We start from the raw sequence: 15,916 nt of genomic DNA, 5'->3' as shown, positions 1-15,916 counted from the left end.
ACACACTGGGTTTAGTGTTTCCGTGTATCCAAACAACATACAGTAGTTGCTGAAAAGTTAACAAATTGGCGTGTTTGCACTGAAGTATATAATGTTGATATGGCAAGGACTCAAAGGAGCAATAGTTCAGCTGTCTTTGTGATTCACAGCTTAAGGGTTTTGGATGGCAATGGGATCTGTGGTTTGTATCTGGACTTCAGTGAGTTGGCCTACTGCTTCTCTGTGCTTCATTGTTTTCAGGAAGCCAACGTGAGAATGCTTCACAAAGAACAATGCGCACAACCGCAAATCGAATCAAGACTTCTGTTCTTTTTTGAGGTTTTGGGTTGATCTGTTAACCATCAACTGATTGAATGACCTTGGATAAATCCTCTCCAAACCCCATACCCCCATCATATTTTATTCTTGCTCTTCCTGATGAGCATTCTTGTCTTTCTTTATTCCCTCCTTTTGTCTTATTCTCTCAGCTGGTGCAGTCCATTTGACCAGTTGACTTCTGCAATTCATTTTTGCTTAACCTGGGGCTGGAACTAATGCCTGGATTTAACCATTAAGTACTCAGAACGTGAATACCCTGAATCAATTGTGGGTTTTCCTTGGCTTCAGTCCCTGAGATTAATGTCATCCTCTCCTGCTACTGTAGCGGGAAATGTATAGGCGGGGGAGACCTTGACGAAGCTCGGTTTTGAAACAAAAGGTGAGAAAAAATGTTGATGGCCTTGGGTTACAGAGGAAAGCTGGGGAGAGAGACAAAAAAAAGAGAGCGAAAGAGAGAGGGAAACGGAAAGGAACAGAGAAGCAGATGGAGAGTGTGAGCCATGATACATAGTTGAAGGAGATTGAAATATGGTGTAGCTAGTAGTAGGAAGCACCTTTGAAGAAGATGATTTACTCAGAGAGAGAGAGAGAGAGAGAGAGAGAGAGAGAGAGAGAAAGAAAGAAGGGAAACAACTCCATCTCTACCTCTCTCTCCTCATCTGATTCTCCCTCTCTCTGGAACTCTATTTCATCCCTTTGAGCAGAGGAAGACAGGAGACACTGCCCATTGGCTAAGGACATTTTGTGAGGAGTTTGGGAGAGGAGGGAGGCGGCCACGGTAAAGAGAGTGATGGGTTGTGTGTGGGGTGGGGTGGGGGGGTTTGGGGGAGGAGAGAGAGGGAGAGAAGAGTGGACTATAGAGCAGGGGTCTCCAGATTATTGGCCTTGTCAACAGGTGGCAGAAGGAAAGTCTGTGAGTGACAGTCTTTCAGAGGAGAGAGAGAGAGACAGAAGGAGAAAGTAACAGAGAAGCAGCAAGGGTAAGGCAACTGTTTGCTTTTTATTTGAACCCATTTAGGACTGGGGACTGAACACCCTCTAAATCCTGACCTAAGTTTTCTTACGTCAAATATTTATTCAAAAATTACAAAAATATTATGTTGCTGTATACTGTACATAGCAACAACTACCCCAAAAGGGGTTCCTGTCTTGAATCGGTTAAAGATTTTGTTTCATTATTGAGTTATTCATCGGAGAAGGTACTGCTGATTGGAATTTTACAACATGCAATGTTTTGTGAAATCTTCTTTATTGGTATTAGGGCAGCAGTAAGTGCAATTCTTGCTAAATGACAAAACAAACCTGCTAGAAAGTTTTGTTTTATGAGAATTGGATATTGGTAATTATTGTGGTAGTTCATGACTTATTACATTTTTATGCCACTTGAATTATTGGACTTGTTGGGCCAGATCATACAGTTTAATCACTCACAACACAAGTGTCAACAGAGACTTGTAGTTGTGCATGTTTTTGTTAAGGAAAACGGTGAGGATAATTTATAGACAAGTCAGAGACATCAGCTCACTCATTCTTGAGATGAGGGACAAAAGTGGAAAAAACATGTCCCACACATAAGAGCCTTATTATTGTTAAAAATAAATTAATTTAATAAAAATAAAAGCACTTGCAAAGTTAAATGTAATACAGTTGTGTATTATTATGCCATTAATTTCATTATAATTGTTTTCATATGCCATCTGAATTAGTTAAAAGCAGGCACTGTACCCAAAAACGCCTGTATTTAGCCTGTCCCCAGCAAGTGGTCATAATTTCAAACTGCTAAAAAAGTGTCTAATACTGTCACAATCACATAAATATACATACTAAATTAAAGTAGATTGTCAACAACATAGCAAACAATATACACAATAATTTTAATTTATATTTTCCATTAGATATCTCATATCAAATGTGTGTCCCACGTCTCCCGTCAACTCCGTCAGGTTTTTTAAAAGTCTTAAATTAATCAGAAAATATTGTCGACAGATTTAGCCTGAAGACTCCTTTTCCAAGACCCGTTTGTATTTGTTGCAACAGTGGAGCACCTGGTCTGACAAGCAGTCAATTGTTTGATATTTTAAACAAACAATGTTGATATCAGGGTGGTCACAGCTTTTACATGTCAACTCCGTCAGGACATTATTATGATCTTTGTTAAGAATTCCAAAATAATGTTTATTATAAAAGTTTAGGGTTAGGTTTAGCTAACAAATGAAGCAAAAACAAAATGGCTACATTGTACTACAGAGGGTTAAGATGAAAACAAATGACATTTTGTCAACTCCGTCAGACGTCAACTCCGTCAGGTTTTGTGTCTGACGGAGTTGACATGTATCTGACGGAGTTGACAAAAGTGTTCCTAAAACAATAAAATTATAGTTTTTGAATAATGGGACGTATTCTAATTTGGCACACAGTTAGAGCATGCCTTAAGGAACATTTTTGGCTATAGGGCCATCACAGATTTGTCTCGTGGTGACCATGGCAGCCATTTTCCAAAATTGCAGCCACCTGATGTTATTTTACAATAACTCAAGTTCTAGACCACCTAGGATCTTGATTCTGGTGACTAAGACTACATTTTCAAGGATGAGGGATACAGTGGTACAATTTAGATTTTCCCTGTGACCATGGCAGCCATATTTCAAAATGGCCGCCACCTGCTGTTATTTTACAATAACTCAAGTTCTACACCATCTAGGATCTTGATTCTGGTGACTAATCATACATTTTCAAGGATGTGGGATACATTGGTACTATTTAGATTTGTCCTGTGACTATGGCAGCCATTGTTTTTCAAAATGGCCGCCACCTGCTGTTATTTTACAATAACTCAAGTTTTAGACCACCTAGGATGTTGATTCTGGCGACTAATAATACATTTTAAAAGATGAGGAATACAGTGGTACTATTTAGATTTGTCCTGTGACCATGGCAGCAATTGTTTTTCAAAATGACCACCAACCTGCTGTTATTTTACCAATAACTCAAGTTTTAGACCACCAAGGATCTTGATTCTGGTGACTAATCATTACATTTTCAAGGATGAACTTTCTCTGGGAGGGGTCAGGGCTTATTTCAGGTGCAGGTTGAGTTGCTACTGACAGGACATTAAAAGGAGGTGGGCTTTCTGGCCTTTGACTTGTCCCTTTCAGGTACAGATGCACAGTTTGACTTCACTGGCCACTGCAGTGTGGCGTTGATCTTGGTGGCCTCCTGCCAGTGTTTCTCCATCCTTCTCATGACCTCTGTGTTCTGGGGCTCTGTTATAGTCAACTTACATTGTCTTGGCTGGAGATTGCTTTCCTGCAGGGTCCAGCCCAGTCTTGTGCAGATGGCTGCTGGCCCACCTGGAGGCCCCAACCTCACTTGTTCGGTTGGTGTGATTAGGTGGGGTGGTCTTCCCCAATCAGGATGAATGGTTTAACCCTTTCAAACGGCAGTCTGGCCAAGTGTCTGTATTTAGTTGTGAGGCTAGATACAGGATACGATTTCTCACCCAGCCCCAGGTGACTTGAGGTGAAGGCTCCTTTGATTTGGTAACATTGCTTTGGTTGACATGCTGGGGACACAGAACGACACTGATGCCTTCAGTGTCTGCACATCCTGCCTGATAGTCCTGAAGGCAGATCTTCTGTCTTCAGTCTTTCGCTCACTGTTCACTGCTCACTGTTCACCTCAAGCAGGTCTTCAAGGTGTTTGCCTTTGCACAGGCTATATGGCTAGGACTCGTGCTTCAACCACTCAGAGAACTCCAACATGGTGTTGGTTGCTCCTGGGCCGCAGAGCATTGTGCGGCAGAATTCAGCTCTCATCTCTGGTGGCAGCTTGTTGAGGAGTCGTGCAACATGTGAGCCGCATCTAAGTTCTGTGTCTCCCTCTGGGCCTAGGGTAGACACTTGCTATTTTCCGTAACACTAATTGGTGGGGCTGTCCAAACTTGTTGTTTAGTTGTCAATCGGGTCTCTGTTGGTGAAGTCGGGTCTTGGTGGTCTAGAAGATGAGTTAGTCAGGGGATATTAATACAATCTGGTAATACATTCCTTATCAAGAATTTTCTTCACCAATGTGTTTGGAAGGGTGTCTACTAACATATCCCACATTGCTTTATATTCAACCACCCTAGGGGAACTTTTGACAGCTGCTGAAAGTTGGGGTACCATCAACAACCTATATAAGGCAAAATGTTCATTATGCTTTAAGTAGCATGTGACATGTCAAACTAGGGAGTTTTCATGATTCTGAATGCATTCCAAACATTAGCTATGCACGAAGAACACTCCTTGGGCTGAAAACGGCCATAGCCGTCATCACAACATTTGGGCAAGTGGATATATGGCCGAATTTAGCCCAAGGGATTTGACCCCTAGTTTGGCCATATAGACTCCCTAGTTTGGCCATAGCCACTTGGTATGGTACCCAACTTTCAGCAGCTGTCAAAAGTGTTCAATAGAAACCAATGTGGGATATGTTAGTAGACACGTTTACAAACACATTGGTGAAAAAATTCTTGGTAAGAAATGTATTCACAGATTTAACATTATTCTGATCATATTCCCTGACTAAATTGGTAAAATAATAGCAGGTCCACCATTTTTGAAAATGGCTGCCATTGTCACAGGATAAATCTAAATAGTACAACTGTATTCCTCCTCCTTGAAAATGTAGGATTAGTCACCAGAATCAAGATCCTAGGTGGTGTAGAACTTGAGTTATTGGGAAATAACAGAAAGTTGGTGGCCATTTTGAAAAATGTCTACCATGGTCACAGGACAAATCTAAATAGTACCAATGTATCCCACATCCTTGAAAATGTATGATTAGTCACCAGAATCAAGATCCTAGGTGGTGTAGAACTTGAGTTATTGTAAAATAACAGCAGGTGGCGGCCATTTTGAAAATGGCTGCCATGGTCACAGGGCCAATATAAATAGTACCACTGTATTCCTCATCCTTGAAAATGTGGGATTAGTCACCAGAATCAAGATCCTAGGTGGTCTAGAACCTAAATCAGTTAAACTTGTCAACTCCGTCAGATGTTCGTCAACTCCGTCAGACGTTCGTCCCGTGATGTTCTTGTTAATTTCCAAAGAAATAGAAAATTCGATGTTAAATCTTTTGTGCTTATGTATTGAAACACCAACTGAAATGATACGTAATGATGTTTTTTTTTTTTTTTTACATGGTTTTCATGTTATAATATTGAAAATAAAGGTTGAAATGACGGATTTTTGAAATTGGATATTTCATAATAGTGTGATATTGGAACAAAACAATATTAAAAGAATTGTATTACTTAACTTGATTACTGAAAGCCATTATAAGATAACTGAGGACTTTATATTATTGTTGAAATTATCAAATTCAATTAAAAGGGATTTTAGTGTGTCTGACGGAGTTGACAAGAATCAGGTATTAAGTGCATAAATGTCCCATTTTAGAAAGAAATGTTATGCGAAAAACCTGTTCCTTCTCAAGATTGGTAGTTGAGACCTGTGTCTACAAATACATCTATTTGATTTGAATGTATCTTAAAAAAAAAAAAAATCTAGTTTGAAAAAAGTTTTGTCCCTTATCTCAAGAATGGGTGAGCTATATCACTCTGCAACTGAACTCCCCCCTCTTGTTTATTTCCAAATCTCCTGGAATGGTCTGTGTAAAGGAAGTAGTTACACTTCATCGTTTTCTCTCTTCTTGCCTGTCTCTCTCTCTCTCCATTCCCCCCTCCTCCCCCCCATCCTTTATAAAGTATAAAGTAACCCTAGCTGTCAAAGATCTCTCTCTCTCTCTCTCTCTCTCTCTCTCTCTCTCTGCCTGTCCGTCTGCCTGTCTGTCTATCTGTCTAGTGATCTGGTGGGTAGTCAGGCATGAATGGAGCACTCCTCGCCTCTTGTCTGTCAAGCAGCAGGCAGAGAATCCTAACTGAATGCTTTGACTTCTGAGTGTGATTCCCAGTTAGCACTTCTAGCTTATTCTCCTCCTCAGACGGTCTTGTGAGGAAAAGGCCAGATTTTCTGTGGCATGCTAGTATTTATAGGCCAATGACTTCCTTTATACATAAATCTGTTTTGTAGTGTTACTACTCCAGGAGTCGGACAGTTCATTGGTGAACAATAATTTGTTATGACATTGAGGCTAAACCAAACGCATGTTCTGAGAATACTGTGAGAATGAGGGTTCCTTTGCTCATTATGTGCTGCAATTATAGAACCCCTGTTGCTTCTAGTGGTTACAGCGGTTCTGCACTTTAAGCACATCTACTGTCAATGTAAAACAGGCAGACGAACATCTGACTGGCCGCCTCTCATTACTGGAATAGTTAATGGAGCAGGTCCAGCTTGCATGGAGGTATGACTTCATACACCCCTGCGGTCTGTGTGGCGCTGGCAGGAAGTTGTTCAGGTTAATATTTAGAATTTGTACACCAAGCTGGTGGAGGTGGTGCTGCAAGGCATTCCAGATCACCGCCGACTGCTTCATCAAGCAAACAGTGTGTCAGTGAATCTCAAATTTATGGCGTTTTCCGTGACTAAAGCTGTCAGTGCTGTTTCCTTTCTGTTTTCATAGTTAATAAGTATCTGCTTAGTCTCCCAGGACGGCCGACCGGCTGGTCTTACCTCTAATGCTACTGTGCTGGCTCAGGGATTACACAGAAGCCTTGGCAAAATGAACTGCAGATGTACTGTAGGCCCACAGCCTTGGAGACACAGACAGACAGACAGGAGACGGAGAGCTGTAGAAGAGTGAGAGAGAGAGAGAGACTTGCTGTTGCCAGTTTCCCCACAACCCGAAATGTGAGGTTTATAAAATGTCAGGCTTGCATAATGCTGAATGAAAAACCTCCCAACTTCAGTTTTATTGCTCAAATTGAAAGTTTAAGCAGCCCTTTACGTCCAGAGACAATTTCATGACCCTCTGGGCATGCAACTTCAAAAATGCGTGGTTGTCTGAAAATAGGTCCGATTTATTATTACACCGAAAGCTGACTGGATTTCCTTTTCCAGAAAACCATGTCTATAATATGATCGCGACTGGCCCGGGCCCTTATCAAGGTCTGCTCGCTGGCATCAGAGGCAGACAGGCGCGTGCACATATAAGCCCGGCTCTCCGCCGATAATTGCTTTCAGCTTCTCCGTCGCTCTCCTTTCCCCGTCTGCCTGCAAGCTGCATGCGAGAGAGGGAAAATGCAACAAGCGTCTGCTGCGGGGGTTGCTGCTGCAACCGCACATAAATGCGCGACCTACCGCCCCGAGACCCTGTGGTACCCCGCATCTTTTTCCACATTGGCCAACTCTTTCTTCCTCGTCTCCTGCTCTCATCTCAGGGCTCGTCGCTTTGGTCCAATGAGGCTCCTCTGGAGCTGAAGCCTGGTGGAACAGTCGGCCTTTTGTCTGATGCTTAATGGCTCTCAGGAGAGGATGGGAGATTCTGCACGCAGTCTGACCTTTCCTTCCCCATGTCTCCTTTCTATTTTTGCCTTTTTTTGTTGCTTCCTACCGCTGTTTCTTTGACTACCATAGACACACTGTTGCAAAGCAGACGCCGCATTGGCCACTTTGCCAGTTGCTGTTACGTGTGTGGTTGATTCCGGTTCACACGTTTCCAGTGGATCCAAAATAAGGGTTTCACTGAAAAATGCTGGTGGTTAAATTTCTCGACTGACTTCAGCAAGTCGTTTAAATCCAGATAGGGACTATTATTGCTAATTGTACGCTCAATTGAGGCTTATGTAGGCTTAAATGAACTGAATTAGCCTACTTATGAGGTGGATGTTTCTAGTAGTAGTAGTAAAACAATATAGCACACATAATTAATAATATACGTTATGCTGTATAAACATATAATTAACTCGAATATATATTCAGTAGGCTATGTATAATAAATGGACATAATAATGTTGTGTATTTTATGTAATTACTCACAAAATTGCATGAGTATAATAGCCTCAATATGATATTGATTCAAACATAACATGGACATATAAGTGGTTAAGACATTCACGTCCTTTCACATTCACGTCCCTCTTATAAATATGCTATGAACTAAACAGCACAGTCGGATACTGTGCAATGCTCTACTTGGGGGCTTTTTGAGATTTTTTGAAACTATGGCATTTTTATCCTCGTCCAGAAAGACGGCAAGAAAACAAAGATAAAAGAACAGATCCATGGTCTGTGTAAAAAAGGGAGGGAGAGACAGGAAACTCATTCAAAACACAAAGAAATGCTCCAGGCTCTAGTCTACCTGATGTTCAAGTTTTTTTGCATTTTTTTTTAAGACTATGCCCTTTTTTTACTAAAAAAACTTGGGACTGGGAACTAAAACCTTTGGAACAGAACTGTTTTGCAAAGCATAAATCACAATAAAATTAATTACAACTCTCTGTATGTCCTCCTGGCATAGGAACAGGGCGTTTGTTATTGCCGAGTGTCACGGGAGCTCAAACCCTCGGAAAATAGACTGGACTGGTTTTGCACAGCTTTTTTCCTGAAATGCCACTCTGTAATTCATGTGTGGTCAGTGTGCCAATGTGGTGCAGCCCCAACATTGTGAGCGACAATGCTGGCGTACGATCTAGTGGCCAATGTGGCATCCAAAATGTGCTATGTCTGTCATCACCAAAAGATGGACACACTCTGCAAGTCTGCATCCAATCAATATTATTCTATTCTAGTCTAGTCTATTCTAGTTTATTGTAGGCGACACAATGGACAAACGCATCTGGCATTCGATTCAGGGTTCAGGGATGGAAACAGGAGACCATTTGGCTGGCCATTTGGTAATCAATCAATCAATCAATCAATCTTTATTAAGGACACATGGGGCTCCATTTTCGTCACCGCTAAACCCCTTATCCCTAAACTTCTTTGCCTTTTTTACTATTTTGAAAAACAATAGTTCAACTAGCCAATCTACAATAGACTGGCCATTTTAACTATTCACAAATGTTTTGCAAAAAAGGAAGTTTAGGGATAAGGGGTTTAGTGGTGACGAAAATGGAGCCCATGGTCTGTCAGCTGCAGCTGATGACCAAAATAACTGGACCTCTGTTGAAGGGCTCTCATGTGGCTTGATGTAATACACACACACACACACACACACACACACACACACACACACACACACACACACACACACACACACACACACACACACACACACACACACACACACACACACACACACACACACGCACACTGTTTTGTTCACACATCTTAAGTGAAAGGTGTCTGAGGATCCAGACAGTATTGTCTAGGGTGTTTGGAAGCTGTATGTTCTTCTGTAAGCTATAAAATAGATAATAGAAGGTACACACACACACACACACACACACACACACACACACACACACACACACACTCACACCCCGTTACAAAAGAGTGCCCACACAGAAGCAGTGGATACAGTATACAGTCCTAAGCATTTTACAGGCTCATTGACATAGCTCTGCTTTGAGGGAGAGAAGTTACTGTCAGGTGGGAATTTTCAAGCATGTTTATGGACATGCTGAATTTTACTTGTGTGCTTTGAGAGGCAGTATGAAATACTATCTGTATGGAGGTTGTGTGGAGAAATGGCCGGCTTAACGCCATTATAATCACCTGAGAGGGGTGGATGCTCTGACAGCTCTGAAAGTGGTTAAGGTAAAGACATCAAAAAAGGAGGGGAGGGGAAGAAGAAAAACAAATAGTTTGAAGTCATCATAAATATGTCTTTATGTCTTTATTCCTAAACCTGCCCATTCTCAATGTTCCAAACGCAGGATGTCGCCGCTCTGCCTCATTTCTCATTATGCACGGCCCTGCTTGATCGATTATTGATCCATCCATCCTTCAATCCATCCGTCAGTCCCGGTCTTAGAAGGCCCTGTTACAGTTTCTCGAACCTAACTTTAATCCCTCCTTTGCTGCCTTCCCAACCATATCCATTCATCACTCGGTGTCTCCCTCTGTTCCACAACAGTGTTCCACATTCTTAGCAGCTCTCTCTGCTGTGTTTGGAAGGTCCACAGGCCGGCGTTTCCTCCCAACACAAATAAAAGGCAGCTGAAAACGGCGAGCATCGAATGAACATTTGACAGATTGTGGGAGCAATAAACAGGTCCTTTAAGCATCCCTGTGTGCCAGCGCATGCACTGTGCCATCCCACAAGGCCAATGCAAGGCCTGTGTGATGTGGCCATGCAGTCCTGGGCTGCCATGGATTGCCCCTCACTATTTTCATTATTTTCTCGCTCTCCTTCCACCCCACTTACAGTATAAACGGTCATTGTTATGTCTCTCTCTCTCTCTGAATTTCCATGACATTCTCTCTGTTTTTTTTATTTTTCAATGTATACCCTGGCGCCCGATAAATCACACTCTAAGGCCACTCTATGGGGTTCAAAGGGCCCGTATTGCCATATGCCTATGATGTCATAGCTCGGATCTGTGGTGTACGTGGGCAGTTAAACAAACATCTAAAACAAGCAAACAAGAATGATACATGTTGAGTTTGGATAGCTTTCTACACAGTGCACACACTAATTATAGATCAGTGTAATCTTCCTAAACCAATGATTCTGGAGACTCTTCAGAATTGCGCAGCTACAGTATTTGAAATATTTCCAGTATGAATGGCTGGAAGTGTTTATTTTACTGAGAGATAATTGCATCCGATGGAGTCTTCGAGGAAGCTTTCCATTAGCCATTTCAAATGTCACACATCCAGGTCCTCTGCAGTCTCCAGCATATTGTACTACTCAATATGTCAGGCACCCTGGCGTCTTTGAGCACCCCTCGGGGACAGGGAGACCCTGGATAGCTTAGCATTATGGCACCTGGAAGATTTGCAGTTTTAAGATTTGCTTGTCGACGTTTTTTATGTTCTGGGCAATACTCATGCGGTGTCCAGTGGGATCCTTGGGTTCCACTTGTGTCAGTGTGTTTTTCCCATCTGCTTTTCTACTCTTTGATGTGCAGTGAGCCATGTTTTGATGTTGGAGCTTTCCAACTGGCTAATTTCGACCCGGAGAAAAAAAAGGGTTCAAAGATGTGTTAGGTAAGCAAAGTTTGAGCAAACTGTTTGGTTGGGTTCAGAATTGAAAGTATAAAGACATTCCCCAGCTTCTAGTCGTCATGGTTATACAGGTATAAAGTCTCACCTGTACACACACATTTATCTCCTTGTGGAGAAAATAAGATTGTCTAGGATTGAAATTGTGTTTTAGCCCATATATTTTACACATTTATTATACATATTTTGTTTCTTTTCTCATCACTGATCAACTGTCAACTTATTGCGGAGTCAATTGAATGAGTGTTCCTTTGCACTGTCTGTATCGGACTACAAAATAAGTTGTCCGGTTTTGTTTGCTTCTTGCCGTGGTGTCTCTGGCTGCTACCTTTGGTAAAAAATATTGGGCTATACAGTATGCCCTCAATTGCTCTGTACAGTATTACTATGCAGTTAGTGTGGTATACAGCCAGCCTGGGAAACAGCAGAATGTTGTAGCTCGGTTGCTCTGGTGATGCCAGGCTAGTGGTAGGTACCCTTCAATTTATTACCATGCAGGATTAAAGTCTCTCTATGTTTTCCCATAGACCGCACAAGTTCAGACAGTTGGATCAGAACTTCCTTTTCCTAAAGTTACAGATGCTGAGAATCCATTTTTTTACCAGAGTGTCTAATTGTGACATAGTCGGTGAACGGGTTGCTTTCTGATCAAGTCTAAAAAATATTTTTTTATGATTATATATCAAGCCAATTATTTTGATAGTGTGTAATTTGGCTTCCCTGAGGGAGTCGTGGGGAAGGTCTCTGGTCGGATGACATCACCGTCATCAGGCACGATGATATCATCTTTTGAAGACACATTTCCGCGCTCTTTGAAGTTCCCTAACGCCGGACTGAGCACAATTAAAGGTTTGAAAGAAGAAAGCTTTTGGCAAAGTGGTGACTGCTCTCTGCAGCTCTACTGGGGCACAAGTCCCACTCATTAGCAGTGGTGGAAAAAGTACTGCAATTGTTTTACTTAAGTAAAAGTATGAATACTACTCTGTTACAAGTAAAAGTCCGGAATTCAAAATGTGCCTGGGTAAAAGTACAAAGGTATTGGCTTCAAAATGTACTTAAAGTACCAAAAGTAGAAAGTACTCATTGTGCACAATGTCTCGTTTCAGGTTTTCAAATGTATACAAATCTTTTGAAAATAGCTGATTGCGATGCGATGCATTGTGAGCTTGTAGATCGGCTATTTTCTTTTTGGCTGAAATGTAAATAGGGCTGAAGTTGTTTGTTGTATGTTTTGTAATAATAATCAAAGTAACTAGTAACTGAAGTTTTCAAATAAATGTAGTGGAGTAAAAGTACAATATTTGCCTCTGAGATGTAGTGGAGTAGAAGTAAAAGTATTGGAAATTGAAAATAATCAAGTAAAGTACAAATTGTAATTAAGTACAGTACTTAATTACACCACTGCTCATTAGCTCAGTCACACACAGATGTATGCATGCACGCACGCACGCACGCGCGCACACACACACACACACACACACACACACACACACACACACACACACACACACACACACACACACACACACACACACACATATGTGCGCGCACACACACACACAGTACCGTACCGTACCGTACCGTAGGCCAGGCCTACTTATGTGCACGCCACGCTGACATCATGTTTCCCCAGTTTAAACATACGGTGGCCTGCCTGGCTGAACGTAATATAACCTATTCATCATCCGGTTGTATTTCTGTCTTCAGACGTCTATAAATGATGTCTGGAAAAGATTCACTTGGACTCATAAAGACTAAGCAGCACGGGTAGTAGTAGCGGGTTTAATGCTAAAGGTGCGATCTATAAAGAAATTCATAAAGGCAGAAGGGCCCCAGTGGAGCAAGTCATGTCACGCTTCTTTGGATCTGTAATAAAGGAGGTTTAGTTCTGATCTCAATACCATCTTGGTAACCACAGTTTATGGTAACGTTTGGTTGTTTGACTCATTCGAGTTCGAGTCCCGATCCCGATGACCTTTGCTTCCCCCCCCCCCCATCTCTCTCCCCCGTTCCTGTCTAACTACTGTAAAGTCTATCAATAAAGGCAAAAAGCCCCAAAAAATATCTTAAAAAAAAATAAGTAAACCACTATCACCACAGCATGAAGCAGACATGCGTGAGTGATGTTCTCTATGCTAGTGGTGTCATCCCTACAGTTTGTCCTTTGTATCACCTCCCAGTTTGCCTACCTGTAACAGCGACTGTTTTGCGCATGTGTCTCTGTCTCGGAGGGATGTTTAATGAGAACGTTAACGTTAAAATGTAATGCATCTTCCCTGTTACCTCCTCCCGTCTCTACAGACATGACCTCTAGACTGCACTGGAGGGCCCTGTACCTGGTGGGCGGCCTACTATACATCGTGACCCTGCTGGGCTCTGCTGAGAACGTGCCAGCCTCCGCAGCGCCCTCGGGGAATGGAATCACCTTCAGTCATGTCTACAAGATTGACGCGCCAGGGACCTCCAGCTGTAAAGAAGAGAGTCTCCCATCCCAGGACCGAGCACAAGGTGAGTGTGAATATTATAATGTATGGTAATTCATTATGACCTTTATTTAAATGGTTTTATGTAAGGGATATAATCAACAGTGAGACGGTAATTTATTTTAAATAAACCCTGACAGGGTTATGCAGGGCCGCGAATCTGATCCGAAGCTGTATTTTATCCCTCTTATTAGACAGCTATTTACGATTTCTGTATTAAACAAGCTTAGTCCCTTGCAAGAATTCCACTTCCATTGCAAAGTAAAGCGGCGCAGAGCAGTGGCCTGTTATCGTGAAATGACAGACATGCTGTAATTGAGCATTCAACCAAGCTGTAACTAATAATGGAATAATCAATTGGGTGTGTGTGCGAGTGCATGTGTGATTGCGATTATGTGCAATAACCCGTATAGTAATGTAATTTATGACAGCAATACAATATAATTTTCGACAAGTAAATTATGATTGAGTAAATTCAGAATTGCCTTACATTGAGCTGTCGTAATATGTGTACGGTATATTATGTCCTTTGAAACACATTTGTTTCTGTTTTCACACTGTCCTTGACGGCTGACATTTTTGTCTCCTTGTCCATGTGTGGAGTCACATGGACATCAAGTGTGTTTTTGGGCATTTTCTTAAAAGATATTTTTTAAGAAAATGCGGTTGTTTTTCTGTCTCGAGTCTCGACTCGAAAAACAACCGCATTTTCTTAACCCGGACCTTTGCTGGACACCAAATGGCTGGTACGGTATCTTATTAAATCCGCCCGTGTTTTGTTTCCGTTGTTGTGCAGATCAGACAGGTGTGGTAACCACTGTGGACGGAGACAATGTTGTCTTCAGCCATAACATCAGGCTACGCATGCCCCAGTGTGACTGTGGGGAGTCGGAGAGCTTCAAGTCTCTGATGTACAGGGTCAACGGCCTGGAGGAAGAGGTCAACTACCTGAAGACCCAGTGTAGCCAAGGATGCTGCGGCAGTGGAGGTAGGCTGTGTCCAGTGTTGCTTTTGGCAGCACATTTAGATTTTAGTTTTAGTCAGTCTCTTGAATAGTTTTTGTCACATTTTAGTCACCTGGAATGTCTTAGTGTAGTCTAGTTTTAGTCGACTAAATATCATAGGATTTTAGTCGACTAAATCTACAGTTTATTTAGTCGACTAAAATGTATTTTGGCGAGCCTTGATGCCGTCGCAATGAATGTTTTTACACTTGCTGAAAATAGCCGATATACAAGCTCACAGCGCGTCGCAGCGCCAAGTGCAACCAAGTGTAAAATGACTTATACTGGATCTCTTGTCCACTAGTCCCTTCCTAACTTATTTTTTCTTTTTTCAAAAAGGCGTCCAAAGGCGTCCTGTGGCACACTGAGTGAGTTAATCTTGTCATCTTGTCACCTCCCTGCTCCAGGTGTGGACACGAGCTGCAGTGGCCATGGTACCTACTCCCATGAAAAGTGCAGCTGTCTGTGTGATGCAGGATGGGAAGGCCCGGACTGTTCCGTATCCGCCTGCCCGGACGATTGCAACGACAACGGTCGGTGCGTGGACGGGAAGTGCGTGTGCCACCAGGGCTTCACCGGACACGACTGCAACGACCTGCTGTGTCCGAACAACTGCAACGACAAGGGACACTGTGTGGATGGGAGGTGTGTGTGTTTCTCACACTTCACCGGCGAGGACTGCGGCGTCCAGAGGTGTCTAAATGACTGTGTCGGGAACGGCCGGTGTGTGGACGGCCAGTGCGTCTGTGAGGAAGGCTTCTACGGAGACGACTGCTCTCTGGGTAAGCTATGCCAGTGGCTTTCAAAGTGGGCCACCAGGGGATGCCATCAGGCCAGTTGGAAAGAGAGGAAAATTATAATAATAATAATAATAATACTATAAATGCATGAAATCTCTGTTCGCGTTAATTACGTAATCTCGTATTGATTATTTCATTAAGTAATTAATTAGTATGTTTGTTAGTTAATTTGTTGCTTATAGTTACTTGATAACTTACTTAGTCATTGCACAATAGTGGGGCACATCCGTCATGCTACTATATGGGTATTTGGGGGT

At 42.2% G+C, this 15,916-nt stretch overlaps 1 protein-coding gene across 5 annotated transcripts in view; it reads left to right on the top strand.

Moving 5' to 3' along the window:
• Window positions 1–1,078: 1,078 nt before the first annotated feature.
• Window positions 1,079–15,916, top strand: part of tnn (tenascin N) — a 55,105-nt gene continuing 40,267 nt past the window's right edge. For 4 of the 5 annotated variants that reach the window (XM_083782365.1, XM_083782364.1, XM_083782363.1 and 1 more), the window contains exons 1-4: window positions 1,170–1,298; window positions 13,674–13,880; window positions 14,652–14,843; window positions 15,267–15,641. In XM_083782365.1, coding sequence (XP_083638491.1) covers window positions 13,676–13,880; window positions 14,652–14,843; window positions 15,267–15,641 — 772 coding nt within the window. In that variant the 5' untranslated portion in view covers window positions 1,170–1,298; window positions 13,674–13,675. Of the gene's footprint in view, window positions 1,097–1,169; window positions 1,299–13,673; window positions 13,881–14,651; window positions 14,844–15,266; window positions 15,642–15,916 lie in introns of those variants that run through there. The other variant, XM_083782362.1, reaches the window with a different exon arrangement.

This window comes from Protomyctophum parallelum (assembly GCF_964188405.1).
Source record: "Protomyctophum parallelum genome assembly, chromosome: 14".
NCBI lineage: Eukaryota > Metazoa > Chordata > Actinopteri > Myctophiformes > Myctophidae > Protomyctophum > Protomyctophum parallelum.
The sequence above is the reverse complement of the archived record's forward strand: the minus strand, read 5'-3'. Positions and strand labels throughout refer to the sequence as shown.